At 37.7% G+C, this 25,764-nt stretch overlaps 3 protein-coding genes across 8 annotated transcripts; 1 reads left to right on the forward strand and 2 right to left on the reverse strand.

Annotated features, from left to right (window-relative positions):
• gpr161a (G protein-coupled receptor 161a) lies at positions 1–6,446 on the reverse strand. Its single transcript, XM_057335929.1, has 6 exons — positions 6,211–6,446; positions 4,941–5,349; positions 3,165–3,883; positions 2,969–3,076; positions 1,662–1,781; positions 1–1,420 (listed from the first exon to the last, which is right to left on the reverse strand). The coding sequence occupies exons 2-6, from the start codon at positions 5,300–5,302 to the stop codon at positions 1,128–1,130; spliced, it is 1,602 nt and encodes a 533-aa protein (XP_057191912.1). The 5' UTR covers positions 5,303–5,349; positions 6,211–6,446; the 3' UTR covers positions 1–1,127.
• A 291-nt stretch (positions 6,447–6,737) lies between these two features.
• On the reverse strand, positions 6,738–18,250 carry f5 (coagulation factor V). 3 transcript variants are annotated; one of them, XM_057336137.1, is made up of 25 exons: positions 18,100–18,250; positions 17,758–17,840; positions 17,495–17,617; positions 16,895–17,107; positions 16,373–16,534; positions 16,064–16,285; positions 15,711–15,876; positions 15,433–15,613; positions 15,238–15,334; positions 14,898–15,103; positions 14,426–14,576; positions 13,632–13,844; positions 11,218–13,402; positions 10,956–11,121; positions 10,637–10,873; positions 10,004–10,220; positions 9,651–9,830; positions 9,453–9,569; positions 9,312–9,383; positions 9,150–9,235; positions 8,914–9,069; positions 7,786–7,930; positions 7,535–7,686; positions 7,266–7,448; positions 6,738–7,171 (listed from the first exon to the last, which is right to left on the reverse strand). In XM_057336137.1, exons 1-25 carry the CDS (start codon positions 18,240–18,242, stop codon positions 7,025–7,027), a joined length of 6,003 nt encoding a protein of 2,000 aa, XP_057192120.1. In that variant the 5' UTR covers positions 18,243–18,250; the 3' UTR covers positions 6,738–7,024. The 3 variants fall into 3 exon arrangements, with proteins under 3 accessions (XP_057192120.1, XP_057192119.1, XP_057192121.1); XM_057336136.1 differs by having other exon boundaries at positions 10,956–11,124; XM_057336138.1 differs by lacking the exons at positions 17,495–17,617; positions 17,758–17,840; positions 18,100–18,250 and adding an exon at positions 17,204–17,269 and having other exon boundaries at positions 10,956–11,124.
• A 1,198-nt stretch (positions 18,251–19,448) lies between these two features.
• slc35a5 (solute carrier family 35 member A5) lies at positions 19,449–25,746 on the forward strand. Of its 4 annotated transcripts, none has more exons than XM_057336385.1 (8): positions 19,474–19,508; positions 21,949–21,985; positions 22,500–22,662; positions 23,195–23,293; positions 23,399–23,517; positions 23,661–23,728; positions 23,826–24,594; positions 25,413–25,746. In XM_057336385.1, exons 3-8 carry the CDS (start codon positions 22,515–22,517, stop codon positions 25,479–25,481), a joined length of 1,272 nt encoding a protein of 423 aa, XP_057192368.1. In that variant the 5' UTR covers positions 19,474–19,508; positions 21,949–21,985; positions 22,500–22,514; the 3' UTR covers positions 25,482–25,746. The 4 variants fall into 4 exon arrangements, with proteins under 4 accessions (XP_057192365.1, XP_057192368.1, XP_057192366.1 ...); XM_057336383.1 differs by lacking the exon at positions 19,474–19,508 and adding an exon at positions 21,301–21,468; XM_057336382.1 differs by lacking the exon at positions 21,949–21,985 and having other exon boundaries at positions 19,449–19,508.
• Positions 25,747–25,764: the final 18 nt, after the last annotated feature.

Raw genomic sequence — 25,764 nt, forward strand, 5'->3', positions numbered from 1 at the left:
ACTCATAGATTTTAATGTCACATCAACATTACTTGTGGCTTGTAAATAACGGGCAGTGTTGTAATTTACAACCTTTGGCAAATACTTGTAGAGTTGATTTATTATGATATAATATAAATGACGGTCATAAACAACCATTCCAGAGATTCCACAGGAAACTAGTAGAATAGGCCACTAAATTATGCTTGAACATGCTTTCAACGTTAAGATTTTATGTAGTGTAATCAGTAAATTTAAATTCAATAGTACCAAAATGTTTTAATTTTTTAGAAACTGCAAAAATAGCATCAATATTGTTCTTGCTCTTCAATCACCACTGCAGATTTGGACTAGTGTTGTCATTTTTCACAAATACAAAAGAGTTCAGATTTTCCACTGAAATATATCAATAACATAATACAATTAATTTAAGGGTATACTATGCCATTTTTGACACGAAGGTTTGTTATGTCCAGCATCCTTCTCATGTTTATATATATACTGTGTGTGTGTATATATATATATAATATATATATATATGACTCTTGCATAAATTGAAAAAGACTCATGTATGCACCCTTTTGAAATTTCTAAACGATTACATGAGGGTCAGCAAATTATGAAATTTCCATTTTTTTTGGTGAACTATTCCATTAAGGGTCTGAGGGTGTGAATACACCCACGAAGCAAAATGTTACACTGTTATTTATCGTTTTCTTCAAACTTTGTGAAACCTTTTTAAAGAATGGAATCCATTTCACTAGGATCATTCTTGCAAACAAATGTGTAACTATTACACAAAGCAAAGTGGTTACAGTGGATAAAGCTAAACGATACAATTTTCAAGAATGGTAAGATACATAACATAAGAGGACCTTACAAGATGTACATTATACAGTACCTTTTGTAATTTTACAAAAAGAAAACAAACCTCCTGACATCCACACTAGATCTGGAGATCTTTGGCCTCACCGTGACAAATAGCAGCAGCTACTAAAACACTCTTTACCTTTTATGTAAATTACTCATGAACAACATTGTGTACAAATTATTTGTAAACACTTGCCAACATGTTGACATTTTTAATGACGTTCTGTACCTTTAAGGATGCAGATAACACAATGATCTTGTCCTTCAAGTTCAAGGAACTACATGGAACTATCACATATTTTTTCCTGATGCTCCTTTTCTTCCTCCTCCTCCTCATTGTCATCATCTTTAACTATTCCTTCATCGATGCTTTCCATCCTGAGTCTCTGGCCATCCAGGTAACGTGGACCTCTCTGTGTGTTCCGGACACTAAACAAACTGATGGGAATTTCAGCCCATTCCCCAAACAGCTGAATCTTAGCATCGTTCTCTATAGCCTTGGCCAGAGAAGAGGCAAAGCTGTCCAAAGACTTGTGGATGTCTGCGTTTACCTGGACTGTTGATGGATCACCTTCAGACGAATGAAAGCATGAAATCTCAGTTTGACCCATGGTTTATCTTAAACATACACTTTCTTTAATATTTGACTTAATTTGTATCTTTTCTACACAACACAACCGTCACATACTATACATGTTTTACACACAAACATATACAGTATGGCAGTTCATGGATACAATTAACATATTTAAGTGAGGATCCTCTTCAGTTAGGGACATTAGTCAGATGCAAAATAGGAGCATATTTGATACCTTTAGGGATTTGATCCACTTGGTCTTCGAATGTGACAGAACTTCGTCTCTTACTGGCAGCACAGTGGGTTGAGTGGGAGGGTTCTGATGTGTAGTTGTCCAACAGCATGACGTCTGTAGCTAGAGGGTAAATCACAGCAGGCATCTTTCAATCAAATATCAATTTTAACACCTCCCACCCACACCAGTCTGGACTGTGGGGGAGCCGGTGTGTGTCGCCGCCTGTGGTTTTCAGTGACGGGTTCTATGTTTCCTCAAATGGCACAACCTGATAACAAAAGCCTGCAAGGCACATATCCACCTCTGCTGGAACTGTTGACTATGTTTTTTAATATTACTTAAAAATATTCAAAAGTATTCAGAAACATTGCTAAATTGAAAATTTATAGATCGTCTCTACGTGAAATGACAAAAGAAGATTTTAGGCAGAATGTTTATGAAGCTCTTATTGACCGTTTCATCGGACGCGATTTATTTTATATTGAATTTATATTAATATTTTATTGTATATTAATTGTATTAAATTACTTTGAAACGACTTAACCATTATTGATTCTTTCCGGAGGTCCAGCGGAAGTTTACATTGAAACCGTCTCTAGTGAGAATTAAAATGGCAGTGAGAGGCTAGGTATAGTTTATTAAAAATAAACCTATTAAAACATTTCTGTAAATTGAACTTAAATAAAATTTCGGCCTAAATATTATTTGAAAAATGTTTAAATGAAAATTAGAAATGTTACCAATACTGAAATAAGTTAAGACTGAGGCACTAAAATCATTAACTGAAAATACATAACTAAACTAAAAATTGTTTTTTAACTTGTATTGGTATATAACAAATAATAAAATGACAAACAAAACAACACATAACAAAATGGCTAAAAATGTAATTAAAATGACCATGAAAAATATACAAATAAAATGTTATTTAAAATATGAATCTACAGTAAAACTGAAAACAAAACTATAACAACTTAAGACAGGTCGGACAGGACAGACACTGTACTGGATCATTAATAGTACCATAAGTCGACTGAAATTTAGATTTGTTTTCCACAAAATGTTATCGTGGCTATCGAAGATTTGGAATATAGCACAAAAGTTTTTAAGACTGTACTTTACATGATGCTTTTCTCTTCTTCACTACTACTAAAGCATGTATCCCCATATCTGAAAATCTGCTAAACATCTTGTTTTGAGCTCCACAGTAGAAAACGTCATTTAGGGCGAGTAAATGACAACACAACTTATTTTGTATGATCTGTCTTTCTTTTGACTTATGTGTAAAAATACAGCAGAAGGTCTACCTGAGTCCTGTGTATAGCTGAAGCCTGTGTCTCCCGTGCTGCTGCCACGTGCCAGGAGCTGCCCACCGCCAACAAACATGGCCGTCAGGTGAGGAGACATCCCCAGATCTGTTAAAGAATGTCCAATCCAAACATCAGGTTACAGTTGTGCACTTAACAGTAATCCACCAAACTAAAAGAAGATGAAAAGTCTCACCCGTTATCCGGTTCGAGATGCTAAACAGACGAGAGTTCCTGTGTCGTATAACGAAAGACTCTCTGTAATATCGATCGCCGAAGCACATGCCCAGCAACTCCTTTCGTACAGTTTTGTTCCACAGTCCATAAATAAGTGGATGACACACGGCACTGGTGAAAGACAGCCAAGACACCAGTGTCTCCATCTGTGGTGAAACATTGTCTTTACCCCACAGTGCTTCAGTACTAATCACAACCACGTACGGACCCCATGTGGTCAGAAATGTTCCCAGCACCACCAGGATGGTGACAAAGGCCTTGCATTGGCTCCCCGAGTAGATCAGGCTCCTCCGGCTACCGCTAGACGAGGTGGAGGTATTGGAGTTCTTACGGCCGTTCTTCTGAGACCCGGACTCCTCCTGCGGTACCACCACGGTACCGCAGTAAACCTTGCGCGCTTTAACGCGGGCCACGCGGAAGATGACCCCGTAGCAGACCAGCATTGCCGCCAGCGGTAGAAGGCAGCACCACGTAACCCAGAAGGCAGTGTAGCTGATCTCTTTGTGCCATGCTGCCGTGCAGGTCCATTTGAAGCGGTCGAATTCGAAAGTAGACCAACCGAAGAGGGGCGGCAGACATCCGACCAAAGAGTGAAGCCACACGTAAACAATGGCAAGGCCGGCTCGGTTTCCAGTAATTTTCATGGGGTAGATCATGGGAAACAATACAGCATAGTACCTAAGGATGAGAGACAGACATTCATTTAAAAAACATAAGTGCTTCTCGAGAATCACATGACGTTTGAATGAATCAACAAGGGGGCCTAGTAATATTTGAGCATGTTCATGAATCAACTGAAAGAGAGTTTTTATAAGATTTACTCAGTTATGCTGCAAGTGCTGCTTATAAATACTTCTGTGTATTAAAGGTCCAACGTGTAATTTTTTAGGAGGATCTATTGACAGAAATGCAATATAATACACATAACTATGTCTTCAGAGGTGTATAAAGACCTTACATAATGAAGCGTTATTTCAAGCGTTATTTATTACCTTAGAATGAGCTATTTCTATCTACCTGTACATACACAGCGGGTCCCTTTGCATGGAATTCACCATGTTGTTTCTACAGTAACCCTAAATGGACAAACGGCTCTACAGAGCATGTTTTGTAAATACGTTATCTCCTTCGGCAAAGAAGCAAAAACGTGACGACATCCCATTGCTGTGTCAGCCCCCGTAGTGCTTCGAAAGGGAGGGGCGAGCTGTGGAGTGAGCCTTTGTTTGCAATTTGCAACCTAACCGCTAGATGTTGCTAAATTTCATACACTGGATCTTTAAGCGCATTACTTTTTCACAGATATCAATGTCATGATATTCAAATGATGTGCATATGAAAACATGGATTTTAAGGTAATGATTTCATGTATTCAGTAAAGTGATTCATGCCCATGAGTGTGTTATGTTGACATTTTGTTGACATTATCTTGACTATTTTGATGCAAGAATGAGTTTTGTATGATCCTGTAGATGTTCATTTTGTAATAATTACAGGCTGAACGGACATTAAATATTGATTTATTGGTAAATGATTTTATAATGCGAAAAGAAAGAGACTATATAGTGTTACAAGAGGCGTTAACACGGTTAAACTAACATAGCATAATAAATCAGTAGCCGGGGACGACAGTCAACTATACACTTTAGCAGTCATGACACAAACATATCTGACCGCAGATGCTGCAGCCGACCAATCAGAATCGAGTATTCGATGCCATAAGAAAAATACAACTAACCTGTCAATAGCAATGGCCCCTAGTGTCAGCATGCTAGATGAGCTGACGAGGAGATGAAGGAGTGCTGTAAAGTTACACCACACCACCCCAAACATCCAATCTCTGCGCACTGAGCTGACCGCCACAAAAGGCAAAGTTAGTAAAGAAAGCAACAGATTGGACAAGGTCAGGCTGAAGACAAACTTGTTGCTGGGAGTCAATAAGTAGGGTTTCTTATACAGCGTCACCACAATAACCAGATTCCCCAGACATGCCAGTATGGCTATGATGATGATAGAGACAGCCTCCAGCGCCACAGCTCCATCATCATCCGGACCGTTAGTGGTGTTTGCCACCGTTGTCCCATTCTTAGTGCTGTTCATTATTGGAGGATGAGGAATATGCAGAATTGGACAGACATGTTGACAAACTGTGAAGAGATAAAAGAGAAGCTCATTATCAAAGTAGTCAGGAAACTGAGAACTTAGCAACCGGGATATCATTACAAAAGCCCAAAGGATTACTCATATTTGTACAATGTGTTATTTGTTACAGAATGTAAGCTGTGAAGAATTCTGAGACCAGTTGGGCTCTGATTTGTACTATGAATAAAACACCTACACATTCACACATTACAATGTGACCAGAAGATAATCTTGAAATTTCACATGTTCTACAGTGTATAAGCTCTCCTCTCGAAAGTAACCCTTGCTTACAAATGTATGAATGTCATTGCTTTTATTTTAATGATTGCACATCACTTGAAACAACACAATAAAAAAATGGTCTGGTTTGATTTGGACACCATTTGTGTTAAAGGTCAAAACAACCATTAAACTTAAGTAGGCTACACTAAAACTTCCCATGGATGTTAAAAATGGCTAAGAAAACGAGAACACTTAGTTTAGTATTTAGTTTTCTAATGCTGCAACAGTATATCTTTAAATTTGGCTTTATGTTGTAATGTTTAAGAGTTTGTCACGTCTCTCCAGTAAATGTTTACCATGCACGTCTAATGAACGACCACACGAATGCGATCAGCAAGCGAGCGGCTGACAAAACCGCCCAGATTTCCAAATTTCTCAACTACAGCCACACTTTTGCATTGCACAATAAACATACTCCGGAACATGTGCCCGCAAAATGCAGAGGTGCATTTAAGAGCACAGATTCATGGGATAGCACACAGGCTCTAAAGACCAGGCAATATCCCGTACAGTGGAGTGTTCGTAACTTTCTACGCCTGCCTTTGTTAATGAACGGCGACTTTTCCCCCCTGAAACGTTCTCACCTCTTGCAGGATGCTGGAGCTCTCACGATCGCATGTCAGAAGACACTTTCAGGAATCGGGCGTTTGAAGTAACAAAGTTACAAAATATCAGAACGATTCCGCTGATGTTCATGTGTTGCGGTTGTTGCGGTCGGCGGGGAAGAAAGAGGGGCTGTCCTGACGTCACAATGGCGTCTTGAAAACTTCCCTCCATCCCTCCCAGGAACAGCCATCCAGAGGGTGGTCTCAACCACAACACTTGCTGTACTGTAGTAGTCTATCTATCTATCTATCTATCTATCTATCTATCTATCTATCTATCTATCTGTCTGTCTGTCTGTCTGTCTGTCTGTCTGTCTGTCTGTCTGTCTGTCTGTCTGTCTCTAATATAAGTCAGAGTTTACCAAGGCGTTTAAAGTTGCCTAGGACTGAGAAGTTAAAAAAGAAAAAATGAAGTGGACTGCAAATTGTTAATGATAAAAACAAGAAAGTGCGAAGCAGAACGTGATAAATAAATATTCAAGTTGTAACTTAGATATTTAGATGTATTTTATTTATATCAAGATATCAACTCTCATTGGTTTGCTCAATGTGAGCGACTCATTTGAAAATGGTTTACATTCCGTTTTAAAATATTTGACTGGGTTGACACAAACGTTACAAACACTAGGTGGCGCGCTTTATAAAGTTTCCCTTGTAACTCGTGTAAAACCATTTTAACTGTGGGTACAGTTATACGTTCGTGTATGCCATTTAAAATAAATGTATTTCATAAAGTTGATCCACGCAAACGAAATATAAAATATTGTAATTTCAGTGAAAGAGGGCACAGTATTTATTCAAAATCACAGCCAAGCAGTTCAATCCTCATAGTGATACAGCTCTGCCATCGTTTGGGAACAACCCGGATGAATCTGGAAAATATCGGTGGGTAGATGTAGTTTTTCACCTGGCTATTGTTGTCGGTGTTGCCTTGAAAAGTCTATGGAAGTACAGGAAGTTCTTTAGACACAATAACACTGTATTTTGTTAGATGTTTGTAGAAATGTGCCCGTCTAAAAAAGTGGGGTGCTTACCTTTTGCTCATAATCCTCATCATCAGTGTACTTTGTCCATCTCCTGCCATCATCACTGTACTCTAGAGTAAATGCCGCCACAAACATCTCTGTACCTAATGATTTGGCCCCCTGTGTTATAATCCCAGTTATCTTCTTCACAACCGGGAGTTCCACTTGGATCCATTGCTGCATGTCATTGTTCTGTAAATCACAGACTGTGAACTGAGACTTGGTCCATTGAATAATTGTTAAAAGAGTGTGTATGATTTATGAAGTACGTCTTATACCTTGGCTTGCCAGGCATTAGTGGTTCCTTGTTTATTTAAGCGTGCGTACCAGGGATGCCACTGTCCGGAGTACCAACCTGAAGCCACTGAACTGGCTGTGATCTGATTGTCTTTAATAATGCCACTTTGCATTCCCATTGACACAGAGCAACCTGCCATCACAACAAGGATTTTTGGTATATACTGTATGTGAATGGAATCTTTATTTTGTCATTATAGGTGACATAAAAATAAAATCTGTTCCTCCATACCATCAAGCTCACAGCCGAAGTACTCCAAACGAACAGTTGGATTGTTGTAAGATTGTAAAGGATGCAGCCTCACATATCGACCAATCAAAGGTGGGAAAAATATATTCTCCTTCTCCTCATGAGCCTCATTGTTCCCTTCAAAAGTCTTTTGAACATAAAAAGAATATTGTTTGCATGTGTTGAAATGTGCATTCAACATTAGGGGTGTAATTGTACGTGTATTCGTACCGAACCGTCACAGGCAACATATTCCAAATATAGTCATCATTCCTATGGCCTACTCCTTCAAGGGCACATCCCTCGGAGTTTAGACTTTGGAGTGAACAAGGCATTTGTGTCCATTATGTAGACGTTTGGAATGCACTTGGCAAAGGAAGCGACGTAATTTCCTCATTATCTTCAGCTGGCATGTTCACGTGACAAAAATTACAAGCAAATATGCTATTGTTGATTAACCCTATCCTTTTATTTATTTATTTTATTTTTCTCTCTCTCTTTTTTGTTATAAGTAATCAGACTCTGGCTTATTTGATTTTACGTTTATATTTGTTTGATATAATGTGAATATTTCTCTTTGTATTCACTATATGGCATTAATAATAAAAAAAAATGTTCACGTGACAATGCAGAATTTTGTCCGTCAGCAGATGTCGCTGTTTTAATGGCATAATTTAAGCATAAAACCTGTTTGCAAATAAACAATACATTTTATATTTTGAAAAGTTTTATATATATTAGTGTATATATATATTATATAGCATATTTTAAAAACTTTTTAGAATGTATGTTTATTTGCAAACAGTTAGGTTTTATGCTTAAATTATGCCATTAAAACAGCAACATCTGCTGACGGACACAATGCTTCGTTGTCACAGGAACATGCCAGCTGAATGAGGAAATTACGTCGCTTACTTTGCCATGTGCAATCCAAACGTCTACATAATGGCACGCAAATGCCCTGTTCACTCCAAAGTCTCTACAAGGGCTCTGCCCTTCGAAGGGAGTAGGGTATAGGAATGATAACTTAATTTTGGAATTTTCCCCTCGACAGCTCGTGGCGGTTCGGTACGAATATGCGTACCGTTACACCCCTATTCAACATACAACGGCACTAAAATATCGACTTGCCTTTCTGACAGCATCGCTGTCTCCCTTATAGAAGAACCACTTCTTTTTGTCTGTGCTGTAGGAAATGGTGTAGTTAAGCACAAAGTTTGATTTCAGGAATTGCTTGGCTCCCTGTGTGGCGACTTTACTGATCACCACCGGCCTCTGGAAGTCCACCTGGAATGCAGGATACAGTCTCAACTTGTAACTAGTCGTTAGCATTTTATGATCTAGTGCACACCATTCTGACAGGTCACCTGAATATACTGTCCCGTCTCTGTTGTACTCCATGCATTGTATTTCCCTGTGTTACGTAGTCTAGCCAAATGAGGATACCATTGTCCTTGGACACATAACATAAATGTCAATTATTTACATTTTATGCATTTGACAGATGCTTTTATTCATTGAGATCATACCTCTGGAGTCCGATGCTGTAATGTGTTCGTTTTTTACAGTACCAGAGATGAGACCGAGTGGGTGATCACAGACTGTGAAACAGACAAGATTCTGACAACTGACCAAATAATAACAACAGTAGCACTACAAATGATGTTTACCATTATCTAACACAAGAAAGAGCGTCTGCATTCCTCTCTGCTGCGAGAGTCCGACCTCAGACTCCAGCTGCCAGAGACCAGGCTTTGAGGGCAACATCTCTAGTGTCGCAAATCCACCTGAACAGCAGAAGTTTGGTGTGAATGAGAGTTTTAGATCGTACAGCTCTAAAGATCTTATTTTCTAATATCACTACAAACCTGGTAAAAGTGGGTAAACACCCTGACGATAGTCCCTTAATTCCTTATTTATGAACGTTTGACCATGAAAGTGGACACTGTGGAGGTCTTTAGGAGAGCCCATGTTGATGAGGTGCCACTTGGCTACCTGATTGGTGTACATTCGGAGTCCTTTGAGGCTGTAGATAATACCATTGATGGCTGACAAGAGAATTTTTTTTATTTTGTGCTTGATCAAATTATCAAACACTATAAGTAATTCTAAAATAAATTCTGTATTAATTCATGTTTTAATGTTCAATGTTACCCATAACCAAACTCTATTGATGTAATCCATCAGTACTGACCTATTTGAAAAAATCAATCTTTCCTACCGTCAAATTTCAAATTGTCATGGAAGTTTGGATCCAGGGCTGTTCTTTTGTTTTTCCTCTCGATTCTCGCCCGGTTCTCCTCGTAGTACCAGCTTTTGTTCTCATTAAAGGTCATAAAGAGAAGGACAAACTCTCTTCTATCCATAGCTGGTTTAACCAATGTTCCCTTTCTACAGATAAGAAGAGGTCCAATCAGCCCAGAGTTTATATCTCTCTCCTGTGAAAGAAATGAATTTAATGGTCAATGATAATGAACACATTTTATACACTCATTACAAAAAATCATTTGCATTGACAAATAACCCAACGTTGATGATTCATGCCTGGATCTAAACCATCACCATCATCATACAAACAAACATATTGTCTCTGTTCTTCCAAAACCTTGGATGTCCAAATTTACAGTTTTTCATGAAGTGAAAAAAACGTACTTTTTCAGTGATTAAATAGTGTGTTGTCAAGTTGACGAGCACTTTTTAATATTTTTTTATTGGTTAGATATTTGCAAAACCCAGTGACAAACATAAAGAGGACTAATAATAATGATTTATGGCAAAATCTAAAAATCGCAAAATATGTAGATTCAAAGTTTTCATAAGGACAGCAGTGATATGAAGAAATACTAATGCTTACAGGGTTCACTCCAGAGTAGTATGTCCACGTTCGACAGTCAGATTCATTGTTTTGTGGTACAGATTTAGGATTTATAGTCCACATGTAAACAAAAGAGCTGTTGGGTTGAACTGCATCGTCTTGCTTGTACCAGTAAGGCGACTGATCATCGTAACTCAAACCTTCCATTTGTTTTAGATATGTCACCCCATTTGCATGCAGAGAGTATGGACGACTGGCACGGTTTCTGAAAAATATCTACAATAACACAGACAACATTGGGAATGTAGTTGCAAAGTTTCACATACTATATTTTGTTTGTGCAGATTGGATGGCATACCATAATAGTCTGATCAACTTCAGCTTTAATGACCGGACCCAGAATACCCAAATGTTCGTCCATTTCTCCCCGGATGTCGCGGATGCTGAAAGTGATGTCCAAGTACTTCCTGAACACCACTTTTTTAAAAGCCGTGGGCCTCTCATTTAGATTTGATTTATCAAGCCTCCTTTGCAAAGGGAAAACAATTTCACAAAATACGATTTGATTGTTTTAGAAATGTAACATTTGTGATAATGTGAATGTATGATGCTGGGAATACCTTTGGCCATAGCCAGCATAATCCCATTCCTCCTCATCTGCTGCGATAAAATAGGTCCTGGTATCTTTGTCCTCAGCCTTCTTTAAGAAATGCTGAGATGTCGTGTCAAACGCCATGTTCTGAACATCTACCGATTTGCTATAAGGATCCATGTACTCCACAAATTCATATTCTTCTGATTTGTCAGGAAACCCAATGTCATTTTCCTGCTCTTGTTTTGGAACATATAAGTCATAATCGTTGAAATCCCGTCTTGGCACTCCTATGACAATGGCCTTGCTCATCAGGTCCTCCTCACTTGAAACAGGTCTGGTTCCCCTTGGACTGAAAACGGCAGGTCCAAAACCTCGTGGAGACGGACCCAATGGAGACATCTCAGAAAGGGCTTGTGGTTTATACTCTTTCCTCTTCTTCGTCTTCATGGCATGACCTTTTCTGGGCTTCACTGGCTTGTGAACTACCTTTTTTTTCTTTTTTGGACTTTGGACTGCATTATTTGTTTTTGCTGCCGGCTCATCTGTGATGTATTTCTTTACATGATCAGGGATTTCCATAGCAATCAGTTTATGTGTGCTCTCATAACCCCAGTGTTCTTCATCTGGGTTGAGAGGAGAGGTGAGTAAAACCTCACTGTGGTTGTTTTTCAGATAGATGACCACTTCTTCGATACTATCTTCAGTAATACTTTCTGAGCTGTTCGTAGATGAAACATTGACGGAAATATTCATATTGTCTAAATGGAAGAGCAATGATGCATTATTGAGAATTTCGCTATTAGATTCCAACGTTTCATGAATTTTTGATGAAGTTGTGTTTGGGCTGACAGTGCTGTTTCTGGATGGCATGGAAACATTGAGGTATGGTGTAGAAAAAGTGCTCTCAATTTCAGAGTTCATCAGAGAATAAACCTCATTGGAATCATTCCCCCGTGTGCTCCCGAGTTCCTCAATGCCTGTTGTGTTTGCAGTTGGATCACCAGTGTTCTCAAAAAGCTCTAGTGTGGTGTTCTTGAGAAATGCTGGTGAGATATCGTCCTTGGAAATTTCCAAGGTTTGCTGACTATCTAGTAGCAGAAAATACTCTTCTGGTTCTGAGGCGTTGGAGAGAGAGTCAGAACTAGGAACGTTGTAAATGAAGATGTGGCCTGAAGCATCACTGTTAACATCCGCAATGTCGGTGCTATTTACATCTGTTTTGTTTAGCTTAAAATGTTCTGAGGTTTGGTTTAAAAAAATTTCTTCAGTTGAATTTAAAGATCGTCTACCATCCTTTATGGTGATATTTCTCTTACCATCACTGGTGTTCAAGGAGACACCGTGTGTTTCATTCATTGGTTCTACCAGCGTTATGTTTCTCAGATTATTTGGAAGATGAGTGGTATTAGTAGAAACACTGTCTGTTTCATTCGTCATCTCGAGTGATACATTTTCATAGAGACTGAATGATGAAATTACTATAGAGGCATTTCGGACAATTGCTGGAAAATAAGTTGCATTTGTTGCAATGTTTCGCTTTACTTGGAAATGTGATTTAATGCTGTCTGTGCCATTGCTTGCCATGATCTCTGAATCAGAATCAAAAGAACTGGTCATGTATTGTGATGCATCTACTGTGCTTTCATTCGTAATACTTTGATTCGAAATATGTTTCTTATCCAAACCAGCCGAATCAACTGATAAATGATGAGCCACAGTCTGATTGGAGGAGGCTGAAGTAGCATTATGTGATTTATCCACTTCCTCAGCAGTCGGAAAGATACCATCATCATGATCTAGAAACGAAAGATCCAGAGGCTCAACATCCAGATTTTTTAACGTCCTCAGACCAAGAAGATCAGCAAAGTATTCAGTTTCTTCGTCAACCACATTAGGGTTTGTTGAGTTTGCCGTTTCATTTGTAGTTTCATTGACGGATGAATTAACAGCTGAGTTCTGGTTTCTAAACGACCTCATGCCAAGAAGCCCAGCAAAGTAGTCGGTATCTTCGTCAACCACATTAGGGTTTGTTGACTTTGCTGTTTCTTTTAACATTTCATTGATGGATGGAGGTTTCAATACGGTGAATTTATCAGGTATGTCATAATCGTATTCCATGACGTAATCTCTGAAGCATTCGAGATCCTTGAATTTCACCCTCATTCCTTTATTGGAATCGTGAGAGTTCATGGAGGCTAAAAGCCAAAGACCTATAAAACAGAGGATGCCAAAGTTTTATTCATAGTTCTTTTTTTATGTTAGAAACCCACAGACCTTCTGATAGTTAGGATAATGATTTAAAAAAACATATTGGCAGAGGAATTATTTAAAATATTTATTCAGTATATGTATTGTTATGTTTTAAAAAGTCTGAAACACAATTATTGTGCACCATGGCCTGCTGTGGCCTATGCTTTTATGTAATATTTAGATACTCACCTATATTAACCATGTTCATACTAATAGTTTCTCCAGTCATGGGAAAGAGACCGAGCATGTCCTCTTCCCTGTTTTTCAGCTCAAATGTATGTCCATAAAAAGTTGCGGTCTGGATATAATCCTGTTCCCCAACACTGGACACATGCCACGTCACAATTTCACCATGACAAAATCCCAGTTCTTGGCCACTTTCATACACGTAACCATTGATTGCTGTAAAAAATGATGCAATAAATCTATACACTCTTAAAATGCTGGGTCATTTTTAACTCAGCATTGGGTCAAAAAGGGAAAAACCTAGCCGCTGGGTTAATTCAAAGATATTAATATTAACAAGATGCGTCACTGCCATTGAAATGAATGGGGAGGAACGCAACGCTCATTATGGCCGCCCTAGCGAAGCTTTGTGCATGTGTTGTTTTTAAAGCAACATGAAAAAGAATGTTTTTTAAGCGCAGTTTGATCATAGGAAACAAACGTTATGGTACAGTTTACGTCGTTTTTAAATATTGTTTTTAAATGTGTCTTTTAATTGGGAGATTTTAGCCGGTGATTGTAGAAATTTCAGTATTCCCCATTCAGGTCTTGTTTGAATTACGTAATAATCGCCTGGGAGCGCGTTGCAAACATGGCCGCCGAGTGGCACGACTTCCCTAAACGGACTTTGGTTAAATTAACCCAGAAAATGTAATGTTTGACCCAACAATGGGTTTAAACAACCCAGCATTTTGGGATGAAACAAAAATGTAAGTTGTAAGGGTTGTAAGGTCAATACAGGAAAATACTGTACTCACTATGCATAACATTTGATTTGCAGAATTCTGGATCTTCTCTTTTGACCTTTGTAGGATCACTAAAGTAGGTGTTGATATTCTCATCAATGTACCAGCTCTTGTTCTCATCAAAAACTGAAAACATGGCATGTTGTTCTTTGTCTGCTTTTAGCTAAAAAAAAAAAGTTAAAAAATCTGAATAATTTAACATTTAATATTTATAATATTACAAATTCCATACTTTTGTACATACTTTGCAATATTCAATAAAATACAAACATTTTAATAATCAACATTTTCCTCAGCTCTGTCTGCCACACAAATAATTAGCTGAAATATTGTATAGTATGAGGCACCATACATTTGTTGCCAACTGTTTAAAACAGTCTTTAAACTAATAGCACATCAGGGGTGCCATAAAATGCTATTGTATTAAAACTTTAATTTGATTTCAATTCAGTGGCCTGATATAATATAAATAGAAAACAGTTACCTGGACATTCTTTTTGTTGAGAGACTGACTCTTACATATCAGCAGAGGACCTACAAGACCAGAAGCAATGTCTCTAGGTGTGTCGACTGCACTGTGGTACATCCTTGTAAGACACCTTGAGTCACTGTCTGTTGGCACATCTTCCTCCCCCACATTCCATACATATGTGTAGGTCTCCCCAGGCTGGATGCCATGCGTCTGGTTCCCTTTAAAATGAAAGTTGAATGACCTCATCTAAATACATTTTATTCTATTTATACAAATATACTTTTTATTTGGTGACTTGGAGGAAAGAAAATGAGAAAGAAATATATTTGGGTGAAGATCGATTTGGACTAACCTCCCTCAGGATAACTGGCTCCTTCTGCTGATTTATCAATGGTCAGTCCATGAGGATAGATGCTATATGAACGCGATGCTTTGTTTTTAAAGACAATCTATGAAAACAAATTAAAATGGTATGCAACATTTAAAAGGTCTGTTTACCTTTAATACTAAAGTAACAGCTAAAAATCAATTAACGTGATAAATGTACCTTTATGACATCTCTGATTTGTGCTCTTATCACAGGGCCCAGAATGCCAAGTTCCTTTTTTCTTTGCTTATCTTCTGCTCTTTCTTTAAATGTGCCGTCTTTGTACTGTGTAAACACAGCTTTTTTGTATTTTTTACCAATGCGATGAGGCCCCTGTTTTAAATATTTCATGCGGAAATCCCTAAGTGAAAAACATTGGAAATAAACTTGAGAATGGAGCTCACACAAGCATCCAGTTTCTATTGATAAATCATCATGACACAGAATTTTCTGGATACCCATCCATGTTTTCTGGCATATTTGGTGCATAATCCCAGATGATCTCTTCTGCTGCTATAAAATAAGTCCACTCTTGACTTTCCTCCCTCTCTTGGATGGTTAACCTTCTTTTAGGTGCTGGGAACTTTTCACATGTCCTGATATTCAGGTAACCGTGCAAACCAGCTACAGAAAACAAAATCTCTTAGTAGTGATGCTCACATTTGAGGCTTTCAACACTCACTTTTGACAAGTAGAAACTTAAGCATTAAGCTATGAAATAAAACCTATACTATACAGCATAGCTTTGAGAATCTGATAGACATTTTATGTGTTTCATTCATGAACCTCGTGGTGTTTCTGGCAGATTTACCTTCCAAGTGCCTGCTAATGTAAGAGGAGAAAAGCCAGCGGCCGGGGTGGACAGCAGTCATACTGGCACTAGTGGCAGTGCCACTAATAATGCCAACGGCTGAGGTTTTGTGTCCATATTGCAGAAGAACTTGACCATTGAAGTGCACAGAGAAGAGCTCTGGCTCTGAACTCATAGCCAGCAGGTGCCAGCTGACTTTAGAGTGAGCACAGATGCCAAGATCTGGAGAACGCAAGAAACAGTCCTACACATAAGCAGCTATTAGAAAGAAGAAAATAATGTTTGTATACAAGTATATAATAAACCAACCAGGTACAGATCCATTTGTATAGCCATTGATGGTGTATTTCATGTTCTGCGCTTGTGGAGGGCCGCCAGTGCTGTACCAGCTCTTGTTTTCATCAAACACACCAAACAACAGCACAGCCTCCTGATGGAAATGAATCTGATTTCCAGAGTCGTCTAGCGCACCTTTGAGAAAAACATAGATTTAAACTCCTTACATGGGCTTCGTAAAGAAGATAATGTAAAACAATCAGATTTTTTTAGATTAGACTAGATTCATAAGATTTCAAACAATTTAAATGAGCATATTTTAGTTATCTATTGTTTTAAAAAGTAATAGTTTAATATTATTAATTCTACTTCATGTTTTAATAAAAGTAAAAAAAAGTGCCAAGAAAAGGGGATCCTTGGTAGGCTGTCTCTATGAATGAATCCCTTTGTCTTAAAAAAAACCCCTGTGTTCCAAAGTAACAGAGCTTACTTACTTTTGTAACTTCTTTATAAATACTGTTTCATGATATCATAACAATATATCTTTTGCTTAACCTTTCTTGCAGATCAGCATTGTTCCAATCAGCCCTGTGTTGAAGTCTTTGACGATGTCAACGTGGGAGAGATACGTGTAGGTGATGCATGGGGGGTCCGCAGCCATAGGAGCCACCTCAGATGTTACCTCCCAATAGTACGTGTGCTCTTTTCCAGGCAAAATGACATCATCCTCTTTCTCATACAGTGAAGTGTTGTCAAAGTATAAAGATCCTAATGGAAACATAAACGTTCTTGAAAAAGAAGCAGCTTCACTATAAATGTGTGGGTTCAGTATGAACATATGAAATAAACAAAATGTTTATTTACAAAATTTTTAACTTCAGGTATGATGATTCAGCAGCCTGCTTTGGACTTAGGTACAGCCCGTCGTTGATTTGTCTCTTGGGTTAATATTTTCAGAGAAATCAAACACAGCTGTTTGCATTGCTCAAGTTGTTTACACAACTAAATGACAAACACTCAAATAATCCATAATGTTCCCTAAGCAATAAAATGTATCCAGCATCCAGAACAGTGTCTGTTTGTTACTGTACCGTACATGACAACACTGTAGCATTAATCATACTGTTACCACATTCATGACATCAGTATACACACCCTCTGACTGCTTGCCGTAAGCAATGCCATGTGGGTGGATGCTGCAAGGACGATCGGCCATGTTCCTAAATGTAACAATAATTGTGTCACCCTCTTGTCCTCGCAACGTTGGCCCAAGTAACCCTAGAAAATGCATTATAAAACCTTCTGTTTGTACAGGATTGTTTTAATTATGATTTATAACATTATGTATAAGATAAAAATGTGCAATACATTCTGTAGTACTTAAATCATAGATTTCAGTGTTAAAATGTTTAAAATACCTGAGGACAAGGGTTGTGCTTTAGCCTTTGTAAATCCTGCATCATACTCCCTGTATACTATTTTTCTATACGTTGGTATAACACTGGAATACAATAAAACACATACCAGTATCGTGAAACATGAAAAAATAATTAATAATAAAAATATAAATATAAACAAGTTGGATGTACTCTTAACGTTTTCTTCAGTACCACATTTTTTCATATACACATTTTCAGGTTTTATATAAAAATATTGTCCTTGCTCATAAAATCAATCAAACATTTTTTAGGAGTACTGCTTTTCAGTTCTAGTTATTTGAGAAAAATGTTTCTATATCATCATAGTATTCGTTTTCATACCTTTGCTGTACATCAGACGTGTAATCCCAGTCAACATTAATAGCTGCAATGTAATAGCGTCTTTCCACAGCTGTCGCACAATGAGACAGGATTGCCAGAAGGGCCAAACCATATGGAGCCCCTGGCCAGGAGCAGAGCTGCATATCTGACAATGAAAGTCCAGGTAATGGACTGTTCTGAAGTGCAGGGAATTATGAACTTCCAGAGAAACGTCAGTGTGAGCTTTATCCCCCCCCCCACTCCTTATTACACAAATACAAACACGCACACATCACAGCGACGTGTTTAAACACTTTGTTCTGGGAAGCGTACTATCATTATCTATACTGATATAAAAGAATAAAACTGAATCTTCTTGATTTTGTACAGTTGTTAATACTATGAAGCTTTTTTGACAATGAAAATCTTTTTGTATTTTTTAAATTGTGACTACATGTTCTGTTGAAGAGAAAAAGTTTCTCTCTAGCTAGCACATACACATTTGTCATTGCCAGTTGAATCCCTCCCAGTGTAAATACTGGCAGACGACTTAAATGTCCTTTAAAAACTTGTTTTGAGACAGGCAAGGTAACTTAGTTGCTGAATGGCTGATATTTAAAATGAAGATTCTGTTTTGTAGCTTTACTGTACTGTAAATGTAATGATAGTGAAAAATAAACAAAATGGAACTGACCTTCAGTTTTTTAAACCCAGACAACAATTTCATTATTAGGGATTTAAACATAATCCCTTATTTCCTTCTATTTGTTTTGAGAATGAGCCTGACTCCACAGCCTGACTTCACTAACTGGATGTGCACACAATAATAAAAATTGTTATCATGAGCTTTATGTCACATTGCACATGAACTGCATATTTTCCTTAAAGATGTTTGGATAAATAGATCTGCTTGGAATGACAAATATTCTCCTACTGTTTTTAGACAGTTACAGAAAAACAGTCTGATATATCATAAAAACAAACTGCCCATAGAAACGTGACAAGAAATTGTGTCTGGGGTTTGAGCTGAAAAGAAGGCATCAATACACTCAATTATTCAGTAATTAATTCAAAACTACTCACGGAACCAACAAAAAAAACCACCAAAAGTTTAGAGCTTTAAAAACGAAAGAACAGGGTTTTTATATTGCATTTTCAATAGGTAGTAGTCGTTTCTTTTACATTCTATTTTATTTTCCTAATCAGAAATATTAATAGTGCATTTCTTATATCAAAATAAATGTTTGTGTTTGATGTCAAACATACAATCTCACACACAGCTCTCAAGTCGAATTTACTAACTCTACTATTGTGAAGGTCCTGCCTATAGCCGCGTAGCCACGCAATGACGTAGCGTCTTCGTTGTACGCATGCTCACAGATGCGGAAGCAGTGGGCAGGTTGTATGTTGGCGTGAGCACATATGGACAGGTAAATAAAACAACTTAACATTTCTTTATTTCTGCATTTTCTTCCTGCATTTTATAAAAGACATGTCGTAAAAAACAGATAGTAGAGCTTAGTGATGGTGAAATGAAGCTTTGCGAAGCATCGAGGCTTAGCCCTCAAGTGAGGTGAAAAAGAATCAATAAATGGAACAAAACAACATTTTTATGAATGTGCTTCGATCAGCATATGCAGTTATTCACAAAAACTTTTGTCTTAGTCCTGTAAGTTTATAAGCGAGGCTCATGTAGACGTACATGGCAAAATGAAAGAAAATTATTGTATAACTGTGACGTGATTGTGAACTGGGGACTTTAGAAAAATCTAAAGATTTCTATTAAGGAACAGTGATGTATAAAGTACATGAAAACAATACTTGAGTAAAAGTACAAATATCTTGCCAGAAAATTACTTTGCTAGAAGTGAAAGTAACCTTTTAGAATATGATTTGAGTAAAAGTCTTAAAGTAACAGATAAATATTGTACTTAAGTATCAAAAGTACTTCTTATATGAAATATTCTGAAGTATTTAAAGTAAAGTTCAAGCAAACGTTGTTAAAAAAAATTTTTTTTAGCATAAAGATCAAAAATGGTGCTTACATAGAAATGTACAACTGAAAAAGCTCTGACTCAAGCTCAGTAGTTTTCTGGAACAACATGTTGCCAAATTGCTAAACTATCAAAATACAAGTTCAGAAACCACATCTTTATAACTTTACTTTATAAATTATAAGTACAGGTATTTTTATAAGTATACAGTTCTGTTTCTATGCTTTTATTTTGTAGTAACGAACATGCTTAGGGGAAATGTATCAGAGTAAAAGTATACATTTTGTTCAGGAAATGTAGTGGACTAAAAGCAAATGTCTGCCGAAATATAAAGTAATATTACGGAAAAATTCGAAGTATTTTTACTTCATTACATTACAACACTGTTAAGGAACCGGACGTGTTCAACAGTTACTTTTGCTGCCTTTGTGATATTCTTTCACACGTGACAGTTGTAGTTCCAATTCACTGACGTTACTGAAGCAAAAAAAGACAATAGAAACCTGCGGAACCCGCCTGGTCACCCGTCGGAGAAATCTGTGGCCACAGTTTTGTAATTCGTTCCCTCAGTTTAAAAAACCGTACTCACAGATTCTAAAACTGCTCCCTCAGTTTACCAAATCGTGCTCACGGATTAATAAACCGTACCCATGATATTCAAATATGTGCCCTCAGTTTTTGAAAAACCCACAAATTCATAAACCTTGCGCACGCTTTCGCAATCCGTTCCCACACTTTTGCAAATGGAGAGGCTCAGAGATGATGTATTTTTGTATGCAAAACCCGGAAGCGACTTACATTGCATTATCCTATACATTTGTTTCTAAGTATGTGCAATCCCCTGGGATCGAACCCACGACCTTGGCGTTGTTAGCGTCATGCTCTTACCACTGAGCTACAGGAACTACTTCTTCAAGTCCTTGTGATCTTACATTACAAATAAACGATGTATCCTTTGCTGCCTTCAATGTCCCAGAATTCTATGCGTGTACTCGTGCGGGGAATGTGATTGGTCGAGCAGGGTCGAGTTTGAAAAAAAAAGGTGGCTAAGAAAGTGGCTGGAGCACAGTTTTTGTGTAAATAAAGTTCTATTTGGTCTTTTTACAACTTTCGATTGCATTTCTAGCGAGAAATTAGTATTGTAGTTTTAACATATTCGATTAGTATTCACAAAGGTGCCCTCTGTTTATATTTCAAACAGAATTCTGTTACGCTAGCCTGCCTCTGAAGGCTGACCGAATGTGTATCACGGAGCTGCCTTCATGCCCAAACGCTGCCCCGAAGTCACTGCCTCATGAGGCAACGAGGCAACAAGTCAGCTGCCTAAGCTTTTGGACGCAGCCCTCGATTTTTTTATACAAGCTTCGAAGCCTCGGTGTCAAACGTCACATCACTAGTAGGGCTGGTTGATGTTTATACTTCTTACTCATTACGAATGTTGCGAGCATAAAAATATTAATCATCATATTGTGTTAAGGTAATTTTGGACATATAACATTACAGTCATAAATTTGCTTGTTCATAGATACTGTATTAAAGTGATAGTTCACCCAAAAATGAAAATTCTGCCATCATTTGCTCACCCTCATGTCATTTCATACCTGTATAAATTACTTTGTTCTGATGAACACAGAGAAAGATGATTGGAAGAATGTTAGCAATTTTCAATTCTGTGAAATCATTTATAGTAGGAAAAATTAAATGGTAATCAAAGGTGCCCCAGAACTGTTTGTGTTCCTAAATTCTTCAAAATATCTCACTTTGTGTTCAACAGAACAACAAAATAAAACATTTTTTTCCTACTATGATAGTGGATGATGTCACAGTACTGAAAATTGCTAACATTCTTACAAATATCTTTCCTTGTGTTTAACAGAACAAAGAAATGCATATAGGTTTGAAACAACCTGAGGGTGAGTAATTGATGACAGAATTTTTATTTTTGGGTGAACTATCCCTTTAATGTTAAAATATTATTTAACGTGTATGTATTTCATCAGCAGTAGCCATTCATTTATTAGCCTCACGTTTAATTTCGATAGTGCTGTAAATCCATTCCAAGCAATGTCATTTCCTTCTCATATCACACAGTGTTCATGTTCTTTTTCAACCGAACTTTAAGCCACAGTAGTCCATTAATGTTACTGACTGTCCTGACTGCTTTGTCTTTGCTGAGTGTCTGCTTTGTATTAGTCAATTACATTCTAATCAATGTCTTGAAAACAGAAGGTTGCTGGCTTTGGCTAAGATTTGAGTATCGCAAATGTGGTATTAGAGGAGTGAAGATAGCTGACACCAACATTCCTGTTTTATTAATAAAAACATTTATTACATAGTTGATGATTTATCTTTGGTGATTATGTTTAGCAATTTCATTAACTGAGCTTTCTTTTTTCTATTTTGGTCATCTTTTGTGATTGATCCTAGGTTGTGTTATTCATAATGGCCCCCTCCTCTTCATCTTCCTGTTATGGCTGTCCTAGCTCCCGGCTGTGCTCCAGGTCTTCGGTCTACACTTTGGCTCTGGGTCTGGGTTTCATCACCTTGGGAACTAGTCGCATCCTATTACTAAAATTTTCAGCTAATGAGGGTATTGCACCATCATAGACCGACTAAAAAAACTCTGTCGTATTGATATAAAATGTCTTGCTGCTTAAAGGGATACTTCACCCAAAAATGAAAATTCTGTCATCATTACTCACCTTCGAGTTGTTCCAAATCTGTATACATTTCTTTGTTCTGATGAACACAGAGAAAGGTATTTGGAAGAATGCTTTTAACCAGACAGATTTTGCCCCCCATTGACTACTATAGTAGGAAAAATACTTTTATCGTTTTTTTGTTCTGTTGAACACAAAAGAAGACTGTAGGACAGCAAACAGTTCTGGGGCACTTTTGACTACCATTGTATTTTTTCCTACTATGGTAGTCAATGCGGGGCTAAATCTGTCTGGTTATAAGCATTCTTCCAAATATCTTTCTCTGTGTTCATCAGAACAAAGAAATGTATACATATTTGGAACAACTCGAAGGTGAGTAAATGATGACAGAATTTTCATTTTTGGGTGAAGTAACCCTTTAAGACAAGTTTCTTGTCTCATGCTTGTTTCTTATACTTGCAGAAAACAAATATGACTTTCTTCCTGCATCTGTGAATTTAATGGCAGAGGCCATTAAATTAGTACTTTGTTTAGTGATGTCAGCACGGGTGGTCATTCGAGGTGAGCCAGCTTTAGTCCCAAAATACCATCTCTCATTAGCTTGTTAAACAATTTTGTTATATTCTGAAATAATGACATAAATAACATATATTTTTTGTTTTCCAGAGGGCCGCTCGTGGACTGGCTTTGGATCTTTTCTTAGTTACCTGAAATGGTTTGTTCCTGCATTCCTCTACTTCCTTGACAACCTTATAATCTTCTATGTGATGACCTACTTGCAACCTGTACGTTGGACTTATAAAGGCATTCTTTAATAAATATTAATTGATTATTATATAATATGATTATTTTGATACTTTGTATGAATACAGATAATTGAGCAATTAATTCTTTAAGCACGCTTTTTTATTCCTCGTGTTTTTAACAGGCCATGGCAGTATTATTTTCCAATATTGTAATTTTTACAACAGCCATTCTTTTCCGGGTTGTTTTAAAGTAAGTGCTGACACACCACGTTTTTACTAGCCTATCTTTTTCTATTCCAAAGAAATATATATTATATATTACTGACTATGTGTACTTTGACCTGCAGGAGGCACCTGTCCTGGGTGCAGTGGGCGTCTTTGATCATCCTGTTCCTGTCTATTGTCTCCTTAACTACTGGAAACAGTGAGCAACACACCAATGCCATACACGCTATCCACCCGGCCCACATTTCCAGTCCCTCAAACAGCTGTCTGAAATACAGCCACCCTAAACATCACAATTCATCAGACTGGATGGGAGGCTTGCCACAGGAGCTGTGGGACAGCCAGCTCATCCAGAAGCTGAACAGCTTTGGCCTGGGTTACATCCTACTACTGCTTCAGTGCTTCATCTCTGCGCTGGCCAACATCTACAATGAGAAGATCCTCAAGGAGGGGGAACAGCTGGCAGAAAGCATCTTCATCCAGAACAGCAAGCTATACCTCTTCGGTCTGATCTTCAATAGCCTCATGCTGCTCCTTCACTCTGATTACCGGGACCTGACGCTGCACTGCGGCCTCCTCTATGGCCACAATGTCTTCTCCATTGCGTTGGCGTTCGTCACCGCCGCCTTGGGTCTGTCGGTGGCTTTCATCCTGAAGTTTCGGGATAACATGTTTCACGTGCTGACGGGCCAGATCACCACAGTAATCGTCACAGCGCTGTCTCTCTTCCTCTTTGACTTTCAACCATCGATGGATTTCTTCCTGCAGGCGCCTGTAGTACTGCTAGCAATCTTTATCTACCACAGCAGCAGATTGAAGGATCCAGAGTACGTTTTGCAACAGGAGAGGCTCAGGGTCTTCAATGGCGAAGTCTTTGAGAGGTCAAGAGGGGTAAGGGACTCGGCTTTAAATGTTAAATCCGAATGACAACAGACAAAAAAAAACTTTTGCATACTTAATTGTCCACCAACCACGGCGAACACACAGCTAACACAACGCTAGCAAAACAAGCGAGTCTTCTTCTCCAACAGCAACATATACAACCATTTTCCCCTTAAACTCACTACTCCAGCACCCCTGTGAGGACACAGGACAAAACTCAACTTAACATTAAACTTCTTCGATTAATTCGAAGTCTGTTAGGGTATTTGACAGACTAATATGCAGATTTGTCTTATGGTGTGATGGCAAAAAATTTGAAAAAAAAAACAATGAAGATAAATCTCTCTTATGCTATTTTATATGATACATATAAATATTAACAATATAAAACAATGTAGTATTAACTTTTTTTCCCCAAAATTTTGCTGTCACACCATAGGACACAGGTACGATTTATTCGTCAACTAGCCATTACCAGTATAGACTTTACAGTTCGTTCTGATGTAGTGTCAAAATCACCATGTGTGGGTGAAATGCTTCCACCTTTATAATTAGTGTGTACATATTGACAGTTTAAACAAGGGTCTCATTGTAAAACAGGTCTGGCAAACCATAATCTGATTTAGTGTAGAGGGGTGAGAAATTTGACTCCTATAATGAAAACACAATTGAGTGCCAAAGCTTGCTTTGAATAACTGCATTATTTAGATAAAATGTAATATATACTGCATGGAATTACATTATTAAAAAGCTCAATAATGCTACTGAAGGATATTTTGTACATAATGTTTTGGTATGAAACTCTTCATGATTGCATTTTATTTTAGGATGGAGAAGAGCTGGAGAGACTAACCAAGGACAATACAGAGAGCGAATCGGAGGATAACTCTTTCTAAATGTGCTATCTGTACATAGTTGACATATTTTAAAATCAGCCTTTATACTGTATGTATTATAAAAACAGATTGTTTTATGTATTATAAAGAATCATCTATTGCATTGGTTCAGTTTCATTAAATGTATGGGGTACTGTTGTTTTTATCTATCTTTATATTACCATTATGAGCATGTGTAACTTTTGCAAGACAGTATTTCTCTCATCATATACTGAATTATTTGGTTTCTTCATTGCTTCATACATAAAAGGGACATGATGTGATAGTGTGATAAGGTATTTAG

This window comes from Triplophysa rosa, linkage group LG6 (genome assembly GCF_024868665.1).
Source record: "Triplophysa rosa linkage group LG6, Trosa_1v2, whole genome shotgun sequence".
NCBI classification, from domain to species: Eukaryota; Metazoa; Chordata; class Actinopteri; order Cypriniformes; family Nemacheilidae; genus Triplophysa; species Triplophysa rosa.

Coding starts and splice junctions, on each gene's coding strand:
- gpr161a (XM_057335929.1), bottom strand. CDS start 5,302: ATGAACAGCACTAAGAATGGGACAACGGTGGCAAACACCACTAACGGT. Junction 1,782..2,968: donor CAGCTATACACAGGACTCAG/GTAGACCTTCTG, acceptor TTTACCCTCTAG/CTACAGACGTCATGCTGTTG. Junction 1,421..1,661: donor AGTGGATCAAATCCCTAAAG/GTATCAAATATG, acceptor ATTCGTCTGAAG/GTGATCCATCAACAGTCCAG.
- f5 (XM_057336136.1), bottom strand. CDS start 18,242: ATGCAGCTCTGCTCCTGGCCAGGGGCTCCATATGGTTTGGCCCTTCTG. Junction 17,108..17,494: donor TTACGGCAAGCAGTCAGAGG/GTGTGTATACTG, acceptor TGTTTCCATTAG/GATCTTTATACTTTGACAAC. Junction 15,877..16,063: donor CATTAGCAGGCACTTGGAAG/GTAAATCTGCCA, acceptor TGTTTTCTGTAG/CTGGTTTGCACGGTTACCTG.
- slc35a5 (XM_057336382.1), top strand. CDS start 19,449: ATGCTCACAGATGCGGAAGCAGTGGGCAGGTTGTATGTTGGCGTGAGC. Junction 19,509..22,499: donor GCGTGAGCACATATGGACAG/GTAAATAAAACA, acceptor GATTGATCCTAG/GTTGTGTTATTCATAATGGC. Junction 23,729..23,825: donor CTTTTCCGGGTTGTTTTAAA/GTAAGTGCTGAC, acceptor TTTGACCTGCAG/GAGGCACCTGTCCTGGGTGC.